The 23,824-nt window shown below is 42.0% G+C and overlaps 1 protein-coding gene across 4 annotated transcripts in view; it reads left to right on the top strand.

The window, feature by feature from the left end:
• NSUN7 (NOP2/Sun RNA methyltransferase family member 7) overlaps nt 1-23,824 on the top strand; it is a 24,864-nt gene continuing 1,040 nt past the window's right edge. The window contains exons 1-13 of one of the 4 annotated variants that reach the window (XM_083459920.1): nt 1-226; nt 1,010-1,089; nt 2,930-3,300; nt 5,974-6,032; nt 7,676-7,806; nt 10,203-10,355; nt 12,173-12,356; nt 15,474-15,684; nt 15,991-16,131; nt 16,847-16,948; nt 18,173-18,290; nt 20,388-20,511; nt 22,321-22,785. In XM_083459920.1, coding sequence (XP_083316046.1) covers nt 2,988-3,300; nt 5,974-6,032; nt 7,676-7,806; nt 10,203-10,355; nt 12,173-12,356; nt 15,474-15,684; nt 15,991-16,131; nt 16,847-16,948; nt 18,173-18,290; nt 20,388-20,511; nt 22,321-22,785 — 2,001 coding nt within the window. In that variant the 5' untranslated portion in view covers nt 1-226; nt 1,010-1,089; nt 2,930-2,987. Of the gene's footprint in view, nt 336-1,009; nt 1,090-2,929; nt 3,301-5,973; nt 6,033-7,675; nt 7,807-10,202; nt 10,356-12,172; nt 12,357-15,473; nt 15,685-15,990; nt 16,132-16,846; nt 16,949-18,172; nt 18,291-20,387; nt 20,512-22,320; nt 23,796-23,824 lie in introns of those variants that run through there. The other 3 variants (XM_083459917.1, XM_083459918.1, XM_083459919.1) reach the window with 3 other exon arrangements.

The following is a 23,824-nucleotide window of genomic DNA, read 5'->3' on the forward strand; positions in this document are numbered from 1 at the left end:
CAACGGCTTTGGCTCGCGGTGGCAGCGGGTGCGGCACGTGGGCGGAGCGAGGCGACGCCCGAGCCCCTCCCCTCCTGGAGGGGGCGATTGGGAGGCGGCGTCGGGCGCGAGAGGAGCAGCGTCGGGCGCGTCGCTGGTCAAGCAGGATCAATCCCCCCCCCACCCCCCGTCGGCCAGGGGTGGGGATGCGCGAGGCCGCCCGGGAGAGTCGCGCGGCGGCGGGCGGGTGAGGAGGACCGAGGGAAGAAGCGGGAGAGAGCGAGCGAGCGAAAGCCGGCTTTCCCGCCCAGGAGCATCCCTGAAGGGCGTCGAGGGCTGCGCTGGTCCGTCGCGGGGTGAGGAGGGACGAGAGGGACTCGGGGCCAAAACTGCCTCACTGCTGAGGCGAACCGTCGCGCTTTTCTCCTCAGACCCCCCCTTCACAGCTTTTAAACGCGGGAGTTGGTAGGGCGGTAGGAATTCAACAGGTGCAGCACAGGCGCCCCCCCAGCCACGTGTCCGGATTTCCCCGGACTTCAGGGAGGTATCGACGCGTCCCTCACTGGAAAGTCCTTTTTTGTAAAAAAAAAAAAAAAAAAAAAAAAGGAAAAGGAAAAAATAAGAAGATTGACAGCTTTGGGGTTTGTTTTGTCCTGGACCCTCGCCAAGTCCAACAAAACTGGATTTTTCGATGGACTTGTCAAAGGTCCAGGACAAAACCACCCCCAAACTATCAACCTTTTTTTTAATGAACCCCGAAGTTGTCAATCTTTTTTTTTTTTTTTACAAAAAAAAGGACTTTCGATTGAGGGGGATCCTGAAGTCCTGGGAAATCTGGACACAGCATCCCTGGTGCTGCACCTTATATATATATATAAAAGCTTGACAGCTTTGGGGTTGCTTTTACTCTTTTGAAAGATGGCAACCCTAAAACGCAGTAGCTGCAGGACAGCAGAAATTTGACAGGTGCAGTATTCTCCCTCATCGCTCAGGGAAGGCTTCCTTAATCCTGCCTTTCTCTTTCTCTCAGCTGATCAGAAGAGTACAGAGGTCTCACCAGGGAAAGCACCGCCACGAAAATAAAGCACTCCAGTCATTTCTTAACAGCCGGTATGTGCATTTCCTTGTTGTCCTTTGGTCTCGTCGGTTTCCAAGCGATGGAAGAGTTTTGGGATCAGCAACGACAAGTAGTTATTAAGGTGTAATGCTTTCTGTGTGCAGAGAAATGAGCGATGGGAAGAAATTCGCATGGAAGAAACATGAAAGCTATTCTGCTAGGATGTGTAATCCATGTGGATTTTGGGGGTGAAATAATCTGAAAGAGTGGTGGGCAGGATCTAAGTTTCTTATTGCCAGTTTTTGTGCGTGTTTCTTGGGTGTCTCAGAAAGGCAGCTCACCTGACATTACCACCTTTTTCATTGCGGTAGACTGCATGTAATTTCTGTGGACATGCAAAGTGTAAGGAGGGTTTCTTTAAAAATACGAAACATATTGTTTAGTACTGTACTGAGAATGCTCCCACTAAGCAACTAAATAGGTTTTGGAATATTAGAAATTCTTTCAAGGGCCACTTCACAAATGATTATATCTCTGTATGGATATAACTTCAGTTTATGCTTGCTATGTTTGACCAGGTAAATTCATGTCCAGATTGTGCAACCTGTTACCAATCGGAAGCTTCCTGTATCACGAAATTGGAATCTGTGTGGCAGTCAAAAGATGTATGAAATTTTGTTGATCAAATGTGATCTTCATGTAGGATCTGTGAGAAGTAGTTCTTTTTAGTGATGCTTCCTGGAAGATTTTTGATTCTGCTGAAAGCTGATAAGATGTTCTACAATTACCTTATTTTTGAACAGATTTGTTTACTGCTTCTTTACTTGATTCTGTGGCTGCTGTTTATATTAAACGGTCATTATGCTTTGCTTGTTGATGAGGAAATGGTTCTTGTAATGTTGTGCAAAAGGTGCCCGCCGAATCCCGTGCTCACAGGCTTCTCCCGCCTGTGATTTTTTGCGGGTCTCCGCCTTCGCTGTGGTGGCCAGACCCAATTCCCACGGGGCAAATTCCTCCCAATCAGAGGAATTCCGCCGTTAATGGAGGCACCTCCCTGGAAGTCCTGCAAAATGACTTTATTGTACATGATTATATTTTTGCAGTAACTAGGGTTAGGTTATATTACAAGCTGCAGCATTTCAGTGGCTTGGTATTTATTGTTCTGGAGCCAGCATAGGTAGTTGCTGGTCCTGTGGTTCCTAGGATCAGGTTGCTGAAGAGGTTCTTCTTGGTCTCCATTATACTAAAGGTTTCCAGTCAAAACATTTTGATTGTGCATACATATATCTGTCACCAGAGCCAGTGTGGTGTAGTGGTTAAGAGCGGTAGACTCGTAATCTGGGGAACCGGGTTCGCGTCTCCGCTCCTCCACATGCAGCTGCTGGGTGACCTTGGGCCAGTCACACTTCTCTGAAGTCTCTCAGCCCCACTCACCTCACAGAGTGTTTGTTGTGGGGGAGGAAGAGAAAGGAGATTGTTAGCCGCTTTGAGACTCCTTCGGGTAGTGATAAAGTGGGATATCAAATCCAAACTCCTCCTCCTCCTCCTCCACCAGGCTCAGTTAGTTGATCAGAGCTGAGTGGTAGCAAGATGCTTTCATTTTGCACTTGCTGACTTGACAAGGCAGCCCTGTTTAGGGAAATTTATCACATTATTATTATTATTATTTTGTTGGGAGCCACCCATAGTGGCTGAGGAAACCCAGCCAGATGGGCAGGGTATAAATAATAATAATAATAATAATAATAATAATAATATTTGTTCCTGCTACTGATGTCTACTGTGGTAGCCACCTAGACAAAATGATTTGATGATTATATTTTCAAAAAAAAAGTCAACAACATGCTTGTCAACTGAATTGTAGCAATTAATATACAACTCATATTTCCACAGGGATCTTCGGAGTCTGACTTGCCACTCTTCTATATACTGATGCATCAATACCAAAACAATGCCGGTTCTCAGAAGTAGCTTGGCGCATTCAAATGTTAATATTGCAAGTGACACTTCGAGTCTCCACGAGATGAATTTTTCAAATGGAGAAGTAATTTCTGAAAAAAGCTCAACAAGCCTGTTTGAGAAAAATGGCTACCAGGACTCCATTTACCTAAACGCTGCCAACATCTTTCAGGGCATTCATAATGAAAAGCCTCAAGATAAAATATTGGTAAAATATGGACATGGGCCACTACCTTCTCTTCCTGATTTCAAAGATGAACAATTCCAGCGTTTGTCCTATGAACTGGCTTTTAGTGCTCTAAAATGTAAGTAGAAAGCCTGTCCTAATTTTTCTACTTTCCACCGCAATCATTAAACTAAAATGTGTACATAATTCACCTTTGTGTTTAGAACTATGTAATTTGTAGCTCATCTAGTTGGCATAGAGAGCAGAGCCTCATTTCTGTGTCGCTTTCAACCACACAATGGTGTTTCATTTCTCTTTTGCAAATCTTGAATCTTTAGGGCTTGAATGAGTTTATTTTAATCAAGAATATGTGCCAATGATCAGTTTGCAACAACTGTGACTGCATGCTTGGCAGATTTTTCTCTGCCTTTCTGCCCAAGGCTTAAAAAGAAAAAAAAGCAGGTTATATATGTTTCCAAGGTATGAAGGACAGCCTGCTCCTGAGAGACCACTGCTTTCTAGGGGAGAATCAACTACTTCACATTACATGTGTCTTGTGTCTCTATTCCTTTCCTTCCTTAGAGGGCTAATAGCTTTAAGTAGGAAAAAGAGGGGGGGAAAGACAGGGTGTGTTCATGTTGAGCTTGGGCTTTCTGGAGCAGTACATTTAGCCTGAGCAATGCTCAGCTGACAAAACATACAGCATAGGTGATACGCTATTTTGGTTTTTACTTGGATGTTATCACTGGGTGATCTAGCGGGAGGGGATGGTTATTTGTAAGCTTGGCATAATCTGCATGTCTCTTTCCTCCATACATATGTATTTTCCTCCATCTCATCTATATGTTACGTTCCACATTCCTTTGGATCACCTTCAGCACGTATGTGTATCCCTTTTTATTTTGTCTGTCTGCTGAGAAGTGGCTGGCCTTCACCTTTGACAGAATGTTTGAGTGACTGCTCTAGTGCTGTTTCCCACAAATTAATTATAGTCTAGCCCTATGGTCTAGGGTTGGTTTTACTGTTAAACCCAACCCTAGTCCAATTCTGAAACATTCCTTGATCTTTGAAAAATAGCTCCCGACTCTGCCCATCTGCCAAATTTTAATTTTGTAGCAGGGACATCATACAACATGTGGGGGAAACAATCAGAACCATGTATACATGGTTTTAAAAAGACTTTTAAAGAAGTCTTTAAAAAGTCCATGGTTATTCTTCTTAAGAAAACTGGTGTATGCTTTGCATAACTTAATTTATTATGAACCAGCCCTAGTAGATCCATTGATTGGAGAACTTTCTGGTTTTCTGCATGCATTTATGAAACAAGAGCACACACAGACACACACCAGGTCTCTGACAAAAGTGACATTTAACTAATAAACAGGCGTATGTAGGCAGTCACCAAAATATATTTCTTTCCCTCAAAAGTCAGTTCTTTTTATCTTTAAGAGGGACAAGCTGTGGTGGAAAGTGCACAGTATTCAGACATTGAGATGCCAATAGGAAATTAAGGAGGGTGAGGGAGGTTACCTTGCCAACTTGCTGAACTGAGATAAGCGTGTTTGAATTGGTATGCAGAAGTGGAGGGAAAGCTATTGGCATCCATGGCAACAACCTAAAATATGGTGACATCAGCTTTTATCGCTCATGCAGGGAGGAGAAACTATTTCTGCCCCGCATTAATAATCCACATTCCTAGTTGAAATTGAATATAATGTGGTGTTTAAACAGAGGAAAATCCTATGCAAAGCGTAATCACAAATACTTCCATGAATCTAAAAATTAAACTTAGTAAGTGCTGTGCTTCTGTGTTCTTGAAACTATAATGATCAACAAGATAGCAATATTCCATTAAAAGTACCATGGATGGGAACAAGGCCAGGTATCCAGTTGTTAAACACTGGGGGTGGGGTGGGGGGGAGCTGCCTTGTGTTTGTCCCTCTACCTTTCCATGGACACAAGTTTCCTTTTGAACAAGATGTTATGTACTGTGCTATTAATAAGGAATGTGTTCCAACATTTGTGTGCACTCCTGCTCTTGTGTTTTGCAGTTCTTGACTTTTAAGAACCTGTGTACACAATTAGAGAGGTTTCCCCCCCCTCTCTTACATGTCCACTTCAGCCAGTAGATTGTATTTCATTATGGGGATAAAGGTTTGTGTGTACCTTGTGAGTGTGTTTTTTAAAGGCAGGTACTATAAATTACATTGAAGTTGGCTCATTTTGAAACTGACCATAGCTGGTGTAAATGAAGATTCCTATGGGAATACATGGCTAACTAAAGCCAAAAGCCTTCCTTTGCAGGAGGAGGAAGGGGTAGGGGAGAAATCTAGTTCTAGATTTATGGCTTATGCACTTTGCACTAAACCATGGTGTTACTCAGGGACAGCAGCATGACCAGAGACAGCAACTGAGAGGGGGCTGCTCCCTGAGCCCAAGGGGAAAAACTGCAGCTAGAGAAGTGACCACCTCCTGCTAGTGTAACTAAATCAACCTATGAGTAAAGTTGGAAAATGGCTTGCCATTCTTTCTGTGGAACCATAGACAGTTTCCATAGTTTCGGTGGGACGAGCTCTGAGTGGCACATTGTTTAGTGAGATGTGCAAATATTGACACTTATGGTCTTGTACATCTTGTGACATTAAACGCATGATTTATACTCATGGAATACTAAATTTTATTCACACTTATTCACACATATTTTCAGAATTCACCTTAGAAATGTTTAAATGTTACTGATTGCTACAAATTTTTTAAAAAGCAAATGCTGTAATAATTTGAAGATCGCTTCTACCATCTTTTTCGTCTGTAGATCAAGATGTTCTTGAAACTATATTGCTAGACAGTGGCATTTATCCAATGCAGTCAATAGTGAGTAAATATTTTGTTTTGTGTTTGTTGTACCTAATTTGCTTAAATTACCCTGTGCAGATAACTTACTAATGCACTCACTTTACACATCACTAGATGAGTAACTAATTTAAAAAGGAAATAATCCATGTTCTTTGTGTGCAGATGAGTATAAAGCTTTAAGGACTGGCTTGTGTTCAAAGAAAAATGGACTTGCATGTCTTATTCTTGAGTTTCAGAATCCTCTCTCTCCCTCTCTGTATGTACACACACAAACACGCAACATACCTGTGACACCTATGTATTCGTAATCATATATGGCAGAAGCCTGCCAATTTGATCTCTGATAATTAGGTTTTCCCTGAGCTATATAGGGTTGCCATATTTCAGAAAGTAAAATTCCTGACACCCGCAAAGTTGTTGGGCTATTTTTGGGAACAAACCCAAATTCTTGAGCTTTGGGGGGAAACCAAGCTTTTGGAGCTATTTCTGCTGCTTTTTCCCTTGTGTTGCCATACATCCAGGTTTTCTCTGACATTTTGTCAATTCGGCAAAATTTCCCCTTGACACCATTTTTATACCTGAAAACCAGGACATGGCAGGAACTTTCCTGACATATGGCAAGCCTAGAGCTATACAACATGAAAAAAGAAACAAGACATGTTTATTTTAAGCAAGTAAAATGCTATCAGTTCACACTTTTGATGTAACTCTAGAAAAATTGGAAGTGTGTTGGTAGTGGTGGACAGAAAATAGCCAATAAAAATGAGGAAAGTGCACAGTAATTTATTTTGAGTAAATAAAGAAAATGATACCCCCCACTCAGGTTTGTTTTGCTATTGGAAGGCTAGCATTGCAGTTGATTGTATTCAAGAGATCTGAAGATCATAGCTGCTCCACATGTGCCCTGGGGTTGTAAACTGCATTTTAAAAAGCTTTCTTAAATGCTTCGATTACTGGACCTCTGGCTTCATTGTGTGTGTGTGTGCTATAAATAAAAAATCATGGCCTACTGGGAACTAGTGGTTCTAAAACTGAAGAGAGCCTTCTGGTTTATTTTAACAATTAGAAGTATTTCAAAAGGTTCAAAAAAATAGTTTTCATTTTTTATTAGTCCCCATTTTTAAAAGTCAGCATCTGAACAGTTGTGTTTTTTGCACTATAATATGTTTAAAGGTAAAGAACCCTTGGACGGTTGAGTCCAGTCAAAGGCGACTATAGGGTGTGGTGCTCATTTCGCTTCAGGCTGAGGGAGCTGGTGTTTGTCCACAGACAGCTTTTCTGGGTCATGTGATCAGCATGACAGAACTGCTTCTGGTGCAACAGGACACCATGATGGAAGCCAGAGCGCACAGAAATGCCGTTTACCTTCCTGCTGCAGTAGTACCTATATCTACTTGCATTGGTGTGCTTTCGAACTGCTAGGTTGGCAGGAGCTGGGACAGAGCAACGGGAGCTCACCCCATTGTGCGAATTCAAACTGCCGACCTTCCGATTGGCACGCCCAAGAGGCTCAGTGTTTTAGACCACAACACCACCCATGTCACTATAATATGCAGGAACCTCTTCTCTCTGTTTGGAGGGTTGTGCTGCAGATTTAGCATTTGGGTATTCTTTTTTGTTGCTTTCCTATCTTGCCACATGGCGATTCTCTCTTTTTGCAGTCAGACCAATTGACCAGTCTAGTTGTTGTGATGCTGTATGATCTCCAAGATCGGAAATTTGAAGCTCGCGAAAACATTGATGATGAAGAACAAATAGCAGAAGTCCAGGAAGTTGAGCGTTATCTTTGCAGGTATATGTACAAGAAAGTAGACGGATTCTCATCTGATAGCAAGTACTGAACAATTTTCGGATATGAAATCTCATGTCGGGCTTCACAATCAGGTAGACTGATTGATTTCAGGTTGATTAGAATAATATAATGCTGCCCCCCAGTAGTGGCTGGTGCAGAGATGGGGTGCTGCTGATTCCCTGACTTCCAAACGCATTGTGTCTCTGGCACTTACCAGAGGGGTGTGGGGCAAGGGGACAAGGCGTGGGAAGATCAGTGCTGTGTGGTGGAGCCAATCCACCAATCTGGACCTTATGTTCCTGTGCAACACCAAATTCCCTGTGCCCCCACTTCTCCCTTCAGCATTTGGAAGAGGGGAGAGCAGAGGGGCCCTGCCTTCAACTGGTGCTGCTCCCTCCATGGGATATTAACTCTGTTCTGAACTCTGTTTCTTTCAATCTCATATTATCTTGGGAAAGTAAGTCAACACCCTGCTCACTTCTATATAGAAGAGAAAAATGCTTCCACAAGAATACAGAGGATAGACTTCCTTGGTGTTGCTACCAATTGTTTCCAGCCTTCCCCCGACGGCCTTTTCAGGAGATTAGGAAGACTGCTGGGAGCAGGAAAAACTGCAAAGAGAGAGAGGCTCAGTTATAGCTCTGGGCCTTTTTAATTCAGAAAAAAAATGAGTAATGAGGATATGATAGAGCTGCATAAAATTATGTCTTGTGTGAACAAAGTGGATAGAAGTTTATCTCTCATAATGCTAGAGCTAGGGGGTCATCCATAAAAGCTGAATGGGGGGAAGTTTGGGACAGAAAAAATGAACTTCATTCAGGACATATCTAAACCATGGAATCCAACTATGTGGACAGCTTTAAAAGGGGATTGGACAAATTCATGGAGGATAATGGCTTCTAGTCATGATGGCTGAAAACTAGTTTGGGGACATTACAAGCGGGCAAGTGACATTGCGCTTATGTCCTTGTGGTCTTCTAGGAGGTAGCTAACTGGGTACTTTTGAGACAATATGCTGGACAATATAGGTCTTTTGATGTGATCCAGCAGGGCTGCTCTAATGTTTAACTTGTCTCTGGTTTGTTTGCATCTATGATCCTTACCAGGCTTACTAAAACCTAGTTTCATTTGGAACCAACAATCTGGGATCGAAAATCACAGCTTAACATTGGGTTGTGAATCTTGGCCTGAATTAACTCTGGCTTGTTGCAGCATGCAGGTTTCGTATCCTGGTTTCTTTTGTTGCTGCTAGCCTAGAAACAGAGGTGCAGGGGAAGAATGACTCAACACGGCTCATATGCCGAGATTCTCAATGGCACTTTCCCTTCCTTTTCATTCTGCCTGGCAACAGGCTCCTTTCCCTTCCCACCTGCTTCTGACAAGCTGTTCTTCACTAGCCTAGATGAGGCTTTGGGGGTGGGACGTGGATGGGCCATTAAAGGGACCATGGGCAGTTTTTACCATACTGAACTAGGGGTTAAAAGAACTCATACTAAGTGGTTTAAATTATTGAGTGTGTTATTATCAAGAAGCATGTATCACCCTCCTTCAACCCACTGGACATTAAGAAAAACAGCATTTTTAGATTGGCAAACTATATCAACAGATGCAGTCGTACAGCTGGATCTAAAAGCTACCAACGCCCATTTCTTCAGCAGCCCATCCAGCCCCTTTCTTGTTCAGTGGACCAAAGTAATTACTGACATTTCTTCTGCTTGCTTACCATATGAACTTTTGTTCAAGAGGATTGGGAGCAAAGGGTCAACAAAGAGGGCTATCAAATCTTCCTGGCGAGTGTCTAGGAATGGGGGAAGGCTTTGCAGCTTTGCACAGAGATGTGTCTAATGATCTCTAGAGGGAAGAGCATTTGCTGCTGGCCAGTTGTAAGAGAGCTGGGGACTTGAGTGACAACTTACCCTTTGTTGAGCAAAGCAAAAGGCTTTGGAGTATTTGCAGGGGAGATGTCATGGGGTGTGGGTGTGGACAACTGATAAAAGATGAAACTAATCATGCTCTGATCCAGGTCCTGGCTTGCTAAACTAGGGAATAGAGGGAAGAGTGGTGAGAAAACTGGCTCTCCAGATGTTGGTCTTTGAGCCCCTGTGGCATAGTCAGTGTTGTTGGGAATAATAGAAAAACAAGATCTGGAGGGTTATATTCCCCACCTCTGGCTTAGTAAACGTGGAGCAGATCAGTCCATTATAGCACAACTTGAATCTGTTCTGATGATTTCTCTAGCTGTAAATGCCCTGGGGACAGGGGAGTTGGCCATAATTTTCTCTTATGTATTTAAATACCAGTATTGATTGTTGCAAGGAAACAGGATTTTGCAAGATTAAATAACCATGAATTAAGCTTATAACAAGATTTATCCATATCCTTCTTTTAATCTATAGCTTTAAGACAAAACTGGCCGCTGCGTTAGCAAGATGTCGAATCAAACACGATGCTCTTTCTCTAGAACACATTCTGCCAGAAACAATAAGGAAACAAGAACAAAGGGCTTCCACACTACCCTTGTATGTGTGGGTCAATTCACTTAAAATAAGGTGAGGTTGAAAGCTTGCTAGTGTAGCATGTATGTTTTAAATATTTGCTTCTTCCATAATTATATCACATGCTCATAGATAATATAAGCATATTCTCCATGTGAAATGTGTTGGTGGCAAGTAAATTAAATGGTTTTCTTGAAAGCTCCATAACATTGTCCTAGTACTCTAAACTTAGGGGTGAATGTGAGTGGAATGTTCTTTTGTTGGTAGTCTGTACCTGCCTATTTTAACTACCAAAACACACTGTTGTGTATGCCATTGCACCCTTTATGTTGAATCTACTGATTCCCTTGCTTACAGCAGCAGCAACTGCAACTTACAAATGTTGTTCCTGCCAATTCTTGCCAGCTCCGGCTTTCACCTAGAGACTTTAGAACCATATTTCTACATCTGGATGCCCAACAGTGCAACCTGCTTCCTTGTATTCCTGTGCGACGCATTAAAATCAGTCTTATTTAGACACGAGCAGCAAACAGAAACAGGAGAATACAAGCTTTGCCAAACGAGAGTACACATTTTTGTTAGATACCAAAAACAATGAATGCTCTCCCAAGGGCCTTTCAGACTGTGTCTTCTTAGGTGGCATTAAATCACATACTGGCAATTTCAGGCTGCACAACTAAAGTTGATTTGGCACCCTTGCACAACAAACCCACTTCCCCCCAGAATTTGAGTTTTTACTATAAGGAACACAGAATACTTAATAGAAAGCCAGTGTTGTTCTAAAGGTAAAGGTAAAGGGACCCCTGACCATTAGGTCCAGTTGTGGCCGACTCTGGGGTTGCGGCACTCATCTTGCTTTATTGGCTGAGGGAGCCGGCGTACAGCTTCCGGGTCATGTGGCCAGCATGACTAAGCTGCTTCTGGAGAACCAGAGCAGCACACAGAAACACCATTTACCTTCCCGCCGGAGCGGTACTTATTTATCTACTTGCACTTTGACGTGCTTTCGAACTGCTAGGTTGGCAGGAGCAGGGACCGAACAATGGGAACTCGTCTACTTCTTTACAAACTTTGTGTAAAGAGATGAGGATGCCTACTTGATAAAAAGGTCATTTGGAAGTGACCCCAAAGTCTAGCTGTCTGATTCAGCGTCTCGATATTTACCTGCTACTATACATTCAGCATCACTATTTTGGGAGCAACCCCAAGTTGAGTATGTAAGCTTGGAGGGATTAGAGCTGAACTAGGCCATGTGGATCTTTATACTCAGCTTAGCAGTGGCATGTTGCTCTAGGGAAGAGCAGATCTTTCCAGTAAGGGATCTGAGAAAGTTGTTCGGGAAAGGGAACAGAAGTGTAGCTTCAGACTTTGTTGAACCTGGTACAGGTAGAACCACGGAGAATTATTTCTGTGGGGTGCATATTCAGCATTTTAAGAACTTTGTACAGTGGTACCTCTGGTTACATATGCTTCAGGTTACAAACGCTTCAGGTTACAGACTCCGCTAACCCAGAAATATTACCTCGGGTTAAGAACTTTGCTTCAGGATGAGAACAGAAATCGTGCAGCAGCGGCGCAGTGGCAGCAGGAGGCCCCATTAGCTAAAGTGGTTCTTCAGGTTAAGAACAGTTTCAGGTTAAGAACAGACCTCCAGAACGAATTAAGTTCTTAACCCGAGGTACCACTGTATTTGCAAGTCCCAGGGAAGGAAGCTTGTATGTACAGGAAATGTGTAACTATGTGTAGCAGGGTAGTGAGCAACAACAAATTAAATTAATGCAGACATATCTGTAGTGTTTCAGATGCAAGTACAAGTGATTTCTTACTTTTATATTAAGCACTTATATTAAACAGTTGTGTTTCTGCAACAGCCTTGAAGATGTTCATAGCACTTTACACAAGGAGGGATTCACTAGAGTGGAATCGGTCTCCAGTTTTGGTGGCTATTCATATTGCCTAGATAAGCACTGTGAAGACGTACTCATTTTCCCTTCTACTCTTAAAGAAAAGCTTCTTACTCTGCAGCTGTTTTCTGATTACAAGCTCTTATTGCAGGTATGTTAACATGAAACTGAAATAAATGTCCTAACTTCATGCTTCATAGTCTTTCTGTGTTGCATGTTTCTATTTCTTTTCAATGTCTTGTTAAAAGAAAAGAGCAATTTAAATAAACTGTGGTGCTATGGCTATGCTTACAAACTTCTGCAAAATCTGTTTTGATGTGTTGCGTGCGTTTGTTAGAATGCTTATCTTCTTCCACAAAGAACATCACTAATTTGACCACAGCTGTAGTGAAGTTTTTACAGTTGACTCGGAAGACTTGCTTGTCAATAGTCACCAAACTGTTTAGCTAGAAGCTCCAAACTGAAAAAATCTGTTTGTGAAACTTTGCAGTAATATCATTAGCTTGAATTACATTAAATTCTGGGTCTGAAACTATCTCTCTCTACAGTCTTCAGTAGTTCATTGCTAGTTTTTGATTTAATTTCAGTTCACAACCATTGTTTTCTGTTGTCTTGTATTTGCGTGCTGTTATGATTACACAACTTCTGTTCTTGCCTCTCCTTTGTCCTATGACATCATCTCTTTTCAGTCTTTGGATATTGTGCTTTTCATTACAGCCAACCACTGGAGTACCACTTTTATTGCAAGGTGATTTATAGGCACTCGTGCACACACTCCTTGAATTTTCTTCTGGCCCATTGTTCCTCATCTCTGAACATCAAGCCTACTAAGCCCCTTTCACCTGATATGGGTTCTAGGGATATCATGCAACTGACACTGGATGTCCTTACGGCAAGTTAAGCACATTTACTTAATAGTAAGTAAGTGCTTTGATTTTGAAAGGCCCTCATGTTATGAACTAAATGTGATAACCTTGAATGCTGGAGTAGAAGGACTAGCTATGACGTCTTTGAAACTTGAGCTTCATTGGGAGCAGCTTTACTCTGGACTCGCTATAGTTTTCTTTGTTCAGTGTCAAGTGTAGGGTCTGAGGTGACTAAGAGACATGAGTTACAATCTGGGAAGCTGTGGTTCAAGTCTTTCGATGTTCTCACACAGTTCTATTTTCATATTAATCCATAAATATAATCCTACTCTTTTTTTCTCCTCTTGCTTTTTATCAGTTTGTTGGCATTCAGGGGGAGGTTTGCCGAATCATTTATGTAGCAAACATGGTGTGTATATAAAGAAAGGGTAAAGGCTTCCCTCCCTCCTCACATACTGTATCTTTCTACGAAGGAAATCTTTCTAATTCGAAACGTTGAGACTCAGTAGCTGATTCACTTGGCAATTTATAATCTTGTCCCATCCATTCTGCACATGTCTGTAAATTAGAGCCAATTTCATCCTAATAAACAGAAGAGCCTCTACATCTTAATGGCTGTGTCGGGGGGTTACCGATAGGCGAAGTGCTTTGGCACCCAGTGTCCTCCTGCCTCCCGGATTCCATGCCGGAGCGAGAGCCCAGGTATCAATACAATCTGTGGGTGAAGTTCACTCCCCCTGGGCCCTGGGGGGAGCTTGCAAGGACAATTACCCTCAAAATCATCCTTGTTTTCCTCTTCAAATGACCTTCGCTAATGTGGGAGCTGTACCCATTAAGGCAGGGAGCACCGGAAGTCACCAGCCTGCCTCTGTATTGGCACCATATGCCTTGCAAAAATCGGTGTGTTCCAAATCACATTAGTTCCAAATGACAAAACTGAATTTTAAATTTTTGTTGGGGGTACCAATGCTTCGAGCTCAGAAAGGGTCCAATCCTCTCATATTTCTGCTGCATTGATGTTCACAGTTCTGTCCATTCATCTCTTTGTTGTTTTCCTTTACAAATCATCTTTCAATTTTCTTGTTACCGTATTTTTTTCCTTTCTTTATAACCTCTGAAAGTCTCCACAAGTGAGTTGAAACCAACGTTGTTGTAGTCCTGTGTGGATTTTCACATTAATCCAAAAGTCGTATTCAAACGGCTAACACCATTTCAGCATTTCCATAAAATACAATCTCAGCGTCCGCTCATTAGCTTTCCCAGACCTGTTGCTCCAACATCAGTCTTTTCAGGGGGGTTCTGCCTGATCAAACGCAGAGTCAAATATGGTAACAAAGCCGTGGCTTCCTCCCCCTCTTGACTGTCAATCCTGCAACAGAGCCTGTCATGGCGATTCTCTTTTAGAACTGTGTCATCCCAAAAGCCTTCCATTTCCTTTCCAGATCTTCCACAAAGCAAAGCCTTTAGTTAATGATTTATTTCCACACAGTTCATTATTCCATCTCACTTGTTATCGGTCATTGCAACGGTTCTTCTTGGGGGGGGGGGTTGTTAGGTAATCACATAGCGAAAAAAAGAAAAGTTTTCCCCGCCTTTCCGCTCTGTTCCGACATACCGACATCTTTGATGTAGTCTTCTTTGATATAATTTCCTGTTCAGTCCGACCCGTCGCTCAGCTTCACAGAGGTCAATTCAGTTAGCAGTCAATACTCCCTTTCTTCGCTCGAAACATGTGCATTTGCTCTTCTCTAATTATTTATCTTGAGCTCCTGCAACCAGGTCGCGATCAGAAGTAGCGTCTGGGAGAGCGAAAAACTCACACAAGGGCTTTCCGTCTAGTGCCCTCACCCCCTCCTTCTTTCAAACTCGGGGGTGATTTATAGGCATCCGCAGACGAGGCAGTGTTTTCCCATTCCTCCCGGGAAAACTCGAGAGGCTAATTACTCCCATATTAGCCTCTTAATTACCTCATGTGAGCCGGAGAGATGGTATTGTCGGCCATCTTCCACTGCACCCCTAGCAGTGTGATTATCGGTGTGATTGTCATATGGAAGTGTGATTATCATATGGAAGCAACTACATGGATGATCACTTGGAACATGTGTGGAATTTAGCACGTTATGTTTGAAGCCCCTTCTGTTGGGAAATTTTCCCAAACTGCATGCCACACTTTCCATACTACGGGGCTGTATGTAATCACATGGCTGGGCCCATACGTTAAGCAGTTGGTTTAGATTACAAGCAGAAACTGAGTAACGGCTGCACATTCGAAATGGCAAATTCAGTTTTCTTGAAATGCCTTTTTACTTGGGTGCTGGCCCTGCAGAAATAAACAAGCTTTGCTGCTTAAATAATTTGTCAATCACCCTTTTCTTAATTGGGCATCTCTGCTTAATTATTAGGATAAATCCAGGAGTCTTGCCGTCCATTCGGCGAAGGCCTTGCTGAATATGGATGATGACATCTTAATAGCACACATGGGTTCATGGCTCACTGTGGCTCATATGTCGGTGCTGACAAATCAGATGACTTCCAAAGTGTATGTATGTGGAGTAAAGTCTTTGGCAAAGGAAGCTGAACTGAAGGACTTGTTTGCACAGATGGAGTGTAAAAGTAAGCATGTGTTAGCATTATTCATACCACTTAGAAGCCATTTGACATGGAAGGGTATATACACTAATTAATCATTAAGTAATAAATTCAAAATTGACCCATTTGTTTTAGAACGCTCTGGTTTGCCAGAAGCAGCTTAGTCATGCTGGCCACATGACCCGGAAGCTATACGCTGGCTCCCTCAGCCAATAAAGCGAGATGAGCGCCGCAACTTCAGAGTCGGTCACAACTGGACCTAATGGTCAGGGGTCCCTTTACCTTTACCTAACTTGCAGACTTATTTGGTTCTTCTCCCCTCCCCTTCAGATATTGTGCTACTACGTGAAGATTTTGCAAATATTGAACCAACTGATAAGCTGCAGAAAGTTAAAGTTATTTTACTACTGCCTCGGTGTTCAGGCCTGGGGGTTAGCAACCCAATAGAATTCATTCTAAAAGAACATGAAGGTAACTTTTTGAAATATTTCTCTTAGATTGCCGTAAAATGAAATGTTTGATCTGCATTCCTGCCTGTCTTGGCATTATTGGTGTTGATGGTTTTATGCTCATTATAGAGAACCATCATTAGTGGAATCCTAAACAATTAGTGGAATCCTAAACAATTTCCATTATCTCTACCTGCAACTCAAGCACAATGTTTTGTGATGCATTGCTGCACCACTTGACACACTCTGTTTTTTGTTGGTTCATCTGGTTTTAAATCAGCCAACGAAAGTGATATAGAATTAGGGGTTGGCAGTCTGGTCAGCTGGTCTCAGTCTTTCTCTTACTTCCCATCTGCCCTCAGAAAAGTTGCCAATTTCTCCCCTTTTTGCCTGCATAATCCTAGACCAGAAGAAAAACTTTGTAATACATCTGGGTGGAAGTCGCTGAGATGTAATAAATGGTGCATAAAAATGTGATCAGTTTCAAAGTGGCTTGAAACTGGCTTGTTGAAACCAATCATAGTTGTGTTAACCATCATTCTGAGTCCAGATGATGCAGCAAACTGGTTTAATAGAATTGAGGTAACACTTCCAAAGTCTTTGTTTTGGTCATGTGGAAAGGAGGAGAGGGGAGAGTTCTTGTTTGAGGGCAGTGCACATTGCCGTGGTTTAGTGTTTCATGAGGACATGGCCAGTTACTGGTTTTTGTTTGAACTTGCTCATTGTATTCTCTTCAGATGCAGAATTACTTAGAGATCTCTCTCAGGGCTCTGTAGCAGAAGATAAACTCAATTCCCTTGCTCAACAGCAGCTGAAAGAATTGTCACATGCAATGCAGTGTAAGTTTGTCATTAACTGGTAAGAATTAGAGTAAAATATTGTTTATAGAGAACCCCCGAGTATTCAGAGAAATAAGAGTACTGAGAGGACAACTATTGGAAGAGAAAATTGTTCCTGGAGCAAAAAATGTCACAAATACTGATGGGCATCTGAAAACATAGTCTTGCAACGGGAACAGTCACCTTGATGTTTTAGGGAATCTCAATGGCCTTCTTTAGGGGCATTTGTTATCCTTTGGGATATCTTTTCCCATGCAGTTGCAATGGAAGGACAGCTGATGATGGACTGTTCCAGGAAAGGAGGAGTTTGCAGTGTGCTAAACAGGCCTAGCCTAGCAGTCTTTATTGGTTCTTTTAGCTGTTGTTCTTTATGTTCCTTTTGGAACTATAATCCCTGATTTTTCCAGTCCACTTTAGGAAAGCCTTATGAGCTAATCATCACTTGCCCCTGCCTTCTGGAAGGGATAATAAATGCCCTCCCTTGAAAATCATTTAATAGAAGAAAATTCCTTTCTCTGCTGAATAATATTTCTAAAATTGTGAGAAAGTCAGTGTTTATTTTTATTTTAAAGTCAGGTTTTAAGATTTGGTTCCCAAGGCAGCTAACTTGCAAATTATTTGGACTAAATGGTCTTTATGGGAAACAGGATCAGAGCAGATAAAAAGATGGAACTCATCAATAAAACAATTGCAAATTAAAACTTATTAAAAATGGAGTGGCAAAAGCTTTTGATCAAAGTGTGACCCATAAGTCTGTCTGAATGGAAAGGTACTTGCATGTCAGTGGAAATCCATCAGAGGGTGCTAGTCAGACATCACTAGGAAGTGAGATAAATAGTACTTGCTGATGTCTGTAAATCAAGTTGCTATTAAAGGCACAGCCATAAACTTATAATCCTAGCCAGAAATGGATGGTAGGGCATGTTAGAGGCACAATATGGTTGTAGGGAATGTGAAAAGGTTTTAGATTATATAGAAGAAAGGGGATCAGCATGTGGGTCCCTAGTTGGGGTGGGCTTTTAATGGAACATATGATTTACTCGTGACAAAATATGAATTCCTGGTTGCTTTAGTTATAAGATGGTAATGTTCAATACATCTATGCAAATTGGATCAACTTTAAATGTTTTTAACATCAATTAGTGACATGTGTTTAATATTTAAAGTGTGTTTAAACTAGAAATTATTAACAGTTGGATTTTCTCGTTACTTGAATTCTTACAGTTAGCAGAGTGCAAGCTATTGTCTACTGCACCTGTTCAGTTTACCCAGAAGAAAATGAAGTTGTGGTGAACAAAGCCCTGGCATCTGGAGCAGAAGGACCCAAGGCTCAGCCTTACAAGTAAAGAGCAGGCTTTTATTGGTTGTGAATTACATTTGTCGGCTGATGCAGAGCTTACAGTGCCATATAGTCCCTATCCCAATCATTCTGTTTCAGAACTGTAGAGTACTCAGAGCTTGAGCATAAAATCCTGTCAAGCTACAATACCTGTTGTAGCTAATTCAATGAAATTAGTAGCTGGTGAATTTTTTAAAAAACCCCAAACCTTCTACTCATGAAATTGATGTGTCTTTCTGTCAGGATGACCATCTGCATATGTCAGTTTTTGCATGTCTGCTTTAGTATGTAGATGTTACTAGAAAAAACAGAGTGCATGGCCCCCGTTGATACTATTGTGTAGCCCAGTCCATGCATTGTTACTTGGGTTCGAGAAGGGGAGGAGTATGGCGGAAACTTTTGTGTAGTTTGAGATGCTCAGAAGTTTGAGTTTATTTCAAGCTATAGCTTATTGTGATGTGTGAACCAAGCCCTTGATTGTACGGTTGTGGCATACAGAGAAAAGGATTTTATCACTTTTATATTGGGTTGGTCCCCAAAATTGCTATTGCACCATCTGGTCATTAACGCTTCTCTTGCACCAGAAACAACAGATTTGCTGTTCTTCAGGAAAATCCCAAGTACTTTTTTTGAGGGCAGTTTACACATTGTGACAACTTTAAAAAAATGGGCAAAATGACTGATGCCCAGAATGGATTTCTGCCTAGGCTGCTGATTTACATAATGTGATTTGGTGACCCTCCCGGAGCTGCAAAGGGGTTAAGTTTAACCTCTGGTTTGCTAGTAAAACTGAATTACTGTGACATGGAGTCTAAGAAGTGTGTCACTGATCTGAAAAGTTTGTGTGTCACTGATCTGAAAGAAGTGTGTCACTGATCTGAAAAGTTTGGAAAGCTCTGCCCTAAACCTAAGTACGTCAAGTGAAAAACTCTTCTGGACATCAATCATAATAGAAATATGCAAAATAACTAAGCAAGTATTAGAAGTCACCCCAGAACTGGCCCTACTATACATCTTCCAAGATAATAATGCCCACTCACAACATAAAGAGCTCACAACCCACCTACTCTCAGCAGCCAGAAGCATCATAGCCAGACACTGGAGAGACCTGTCAGGAGTAAGCATGAACCAATAGTATAGGAAACAGCCTTATTAGAAAAAACTAACCAACAAACTGAAAATGACATGGGGACAAATAGAAGAAGACACCTTCACCCCAATACACAGCCCGACAAGACAACAACAAGAACCCACTGACAGCATACAAATCAATCTGGCTAACCTGATCCAAACACACACCTACCCTGCTCAGACATAAAAACAAATCTCACTGCAGCCAACCAAAGTCAACCAACCACACCCTAGGCCACCCCCAACCTCTCTCACCACCAAGGAAATACAGCAAGCGAATAGGAAGAGAACCCACACAAGTGACGCTGACACAAAACCCCACACATACACTAAATACAACGGTACCTCGGTTTTCGAACATCTCCGTTGACAAACATTTCGGTTTTTGAACGCCTTAAACCTGGAAGTAAATGCTTCGGTTTTTGAATATGACTTGGAAGTTGAATATGCCACGCGGCTTCTGCTGAGTGCAAAATCATGAGGCCTAACTGTCAGCTTTTGAGTTTTCGGTTTTTGAACATTTCAGAACTCAAATGGTCTTCTGGAATGGATTACGTTTGAAAACCGAGGTACCATGTAGAAGAACAGAAGCATTGTCACCCACCTCCCTCGCACCTCTTCCCCCCCTTTTCTTGCTAACCTAACACTGTATGCAACACTAATGTCTCACAACAAATGAAACTGATCTGTAGAAAACGCAACTTGAAAAAAAGAGACAATGCATGTATTTTTGTAAACTAAGAAATCTTTAATATATTTTTTTTAAAAACCCCCACCACAACTGGGAACAGTTGCTGGCCATTTAAATGAAAACAGTGTGTTTAATATACTTAGGAAAAACCCTTTCATGACAGCTCTTAGCTCTTGTTTTTTTAAGAAAACTACAGGGAGGCCACAATTGACTAAAATTGCATTTTACTTAAGGGCACATGGTGGTGATTCAATACTTTGTGTTAATATCCATTGTAGGCTTTGTCCGCCTGTTCTTCCATTGTGTTGCAAATCAGAAATAAGCTTGTCTGCAGCAAACTTTTTCCGACTGGAGCCATCAGATATTTCTAATAGCTGTTTTATAGCTGTTCTATCCCGAGAGGTAAGTACTAGTAAAAAAAAAAAAGTAATATAACCAATAAAATGAAGTGTTTTGATATTTTGATTTTTTTTTTGCTAGTGACTTCTTGGATATAGATGAAAGGTAGTGTAGATTTAACAGTTAACATGCGTAACAGCCAACCATTGTGCAAGTAATCTGTTCACGAAGAAGGCATTGTGCAGATTTCCCAGTCGATATACATAATCTCCCTCAACTGCATTTTGTAAATTTCTTGGCCGTTATATCATCTCTCCAAGAAATGTGCTCTCGTTTCCTTTGCCCGGTTCAGTAGTATGCAATCTGTGTCCACCCCCCACCTGCCCCAACATACCACCCCACTGATCTGCTGAAAATGTCAGGGTCCCAGATAAAGATTAACCTTTTTTCCTGTAGTGCAGCCTTCTTTTCACCCTTCCTACCACCCCACAGAGCATAGGGGCAGCCGCAGAATGTCAATGGCTGCCCCGAGGCCGCCTTCCAGAAGCAGGCCTCACGCTGTGCCAGCAGAACTTCTTCTGCAGTCTCCAGGACCATTGGGAGTGCCTGCTTATTCACGTTATTTAGTCTAAAAACTATCTTGTTGTGTCCTGAGAACTAAAAGTATTCTTAAACTGAACGCAGGTAATGGTGAGTCGTCCAAGATCACCAAACAATTCCATGGTGGAGGTGAGATTGAAAGATCTCCGTCTGTTTCAAAGCTATTTTACTTTAATCGTATGTTTGCCATCTGGTAATATGATGCTTAAGGGGAGCGGGTGGCGTTGTGGTGTAAACCACAGAGCCTCTTGGGCTTGCTGATCAGAAGGTTGGTGGTTCGAATCCGTGCAATGGGGTGATCTCCTGTTGCTCTGTCCCAGCTCCTGCCAACCTAGCAGTTCAAAATCACACCAGTGCGAGTAGATAAATAGTTACCGCTGTGGCGGGAAGGTAAATGGTGTTTCCGTGCACTCTGGCTTCCGTCATGGTGTCCCGTTGCGCCAGAAACGGTTTAGTCATGCTAGCCACATGACCCAGAGAGCTGTCTGTGGACAAACATCGTCTCCCTTGGGCTGAAAGTGAAATGAGCGCCACAACCCCAGTCCCCTTTGACTGGACTTAACCGTCCAGGGGTCCTTCACCTTTTACCTAATATGATGCTAGGGAGGTTATTATTCCTTACTGTTACTACAGTACAGTGGTACCTCTAGTTACGAACTTAATTCGTTCCGGAGGTCTGATCTTAACCTGAAACTGTTCTGAACTAGAGGTGTGCTTTCGCTAATGGGGCCTCTTGCTGCTGCTGCTGCGCTGCCGGCACACGATTTCCATTCTCATCCTGGGGCAAAGTTTTCAACTCGAGGTAACTCTTCCAGGTTAGCAGCGTTTGAAACCTGAGGCATTTGTAACTCAAGGTATCACTGTATAGTTAAGCTGGAAAGCAGGGAGGGTAGAATTGCCCAGGTAGGGAGCCCCTGCTCTGGTTCTCCAGGGGATGTTGACCTCCATCTCCCGTTAACTCCAACCAGCATAGCCAGTAGTTGGGGATGTTGAGACCTGTAGTTCCAGCAATAACTGAAGAGAGTCAAAGGTTAGCTACTCCTGCTCTATAAGATAATAAGGACAATGAAGTCTGCAGAATGGTGGTAACAATAGATACTTAGAACAGCAGCTACTTCCTCTGAAATGCACAACAAATGCTAACTTGAATTACTTTCTCAGAACTAAGGGTGTCATTTTCCTATATTTCTATGTACCGTGGATGACACCGGCTGCCCTTCTTCAGAGCTGTGATTTGGTTTTGCTGATAATGTGTCCCTTTTAACTTTACAGAGGGATCCATCAGAGACGGTGTCTGTGAAAGATGTGTTAGCTCGTGCTGCGGCAAAAGGGTTATTGGAAGGGATTGACTTAGCAAAGCCAGCTAAGAGAGAAGAGAAAAAGAAAAAGAAACAGAAAGTAACCCAGCCAAAGACACCTACTAAAGAGGCAGTGATAAAGTCCAAAATTCAGGAGTTCCTGGATCGAGAAATGAAACCGGGCATGATTGAGTCGGATACTTCCGTCTCTAATTTAGCTTCCAGTGCCTCTCAAAAATCTGTGAACCAGACAAATAGTTCTATTCCCCTGAAGAAAACAGTCCAACCCCCCTCGAACTCGTCTCTGCCGATGATGTCCAAGAATTCTCTTACTGCAGCTTCCATGCAAAAGATGTTTGAAAAGCATCGAAACATCAGAAAACCAAAGCTTGACGATAGTGTGATGGTCTTGAAACCTGTCGAAATCGTCCTGCCTCCGGTAATGGTGCCATACTTCAACCCACAAGGAAACCGATCCCATATTTCGACTAACCATTATTATTATAATTGGGGTGGAACTCATGGCACGCTTAGCCCTTCTACATCCAAAAAGCTGATCAAGACAAAAGAGCCCTCGCTTTCTTCTACAGTCAAGCATTCTCGTCCGTGGCTTTGAAGATTGCCTTTTGTAACTCAGTTTTTAACCGTAATTCTTTCAAAATTTGAAACTTGCATTCCTCTAATGGTAAAAAACGAAAACCCTTGGGCATTCAGTATTCATCTGCATAGGGACCAAACTGCTCTAGGCAGCAGTTAAGATGCTCACATGCCTTTTCCACAGCTATTATTATGGTAGCAGAGGGGCTGTTCTGCAGAAAGGCTTTTATTTCAATGAACTTTGAATGTCAAAATGCTTAAATTAATATACAGTATCAGATTATGCAGACAGGGGTAAACCAGAGGTTTCATGGGCAATAGATGATCAGCTTAGAATACAGCAGACAGATTCTGTCTAAGTAAAAACTTACAGGTGCTGAATTTTAGGGCTAGCCATTACAATTGTAAACAAGAACAGGGCTTCTAAAAAGTAGAAGTGGATTTCAGTTTTTATTTTCTAGATATTTCAGTGTAAAGCCTTGGGAATTTTGAATACCTTACCTTGTTTCTTTTTCTAAAATTGGTTCCAGTCTGCAGAGTGATCTTTCAAGACTTCAGCCTGTTTAATAATCTGCTCAAATCTTCTCTTCCAAAAGGACTGGTTTTTTTATTTTAAAAAAGCAAATTGTGACCATTTTGGCTTTAAGAATAGGACATCACAACCTCAAAGAAAAAGGACAAGAACATTTCCGGGCTTTCTTTGTGAGGTAGCACAATTACTGGATGGTTTCATGTTGCTGCGGCTAGACACTGAACTCTACTAGGACGTCAATATAAATATTTGGCTCATTAGGCAGCATAGTTAAATGGAAACAAACCTATTAAACAATTGCTGATTAATGCCTTTCATAACTCTAGTCTGTTATTTTCTGTGTCCCCGC

This window comes from Podarcis liolepis (assembly GCF_965112155.1).
Source record: "Podarcis liolepis genome assembly, chromosome: 9".
Taxonomy (NCBI): Eukaryota; Metazoa; Chordata; class Lepidosauria; order Squamata; family Lacertidae; genus Podarcis; species Podarcis liolepis.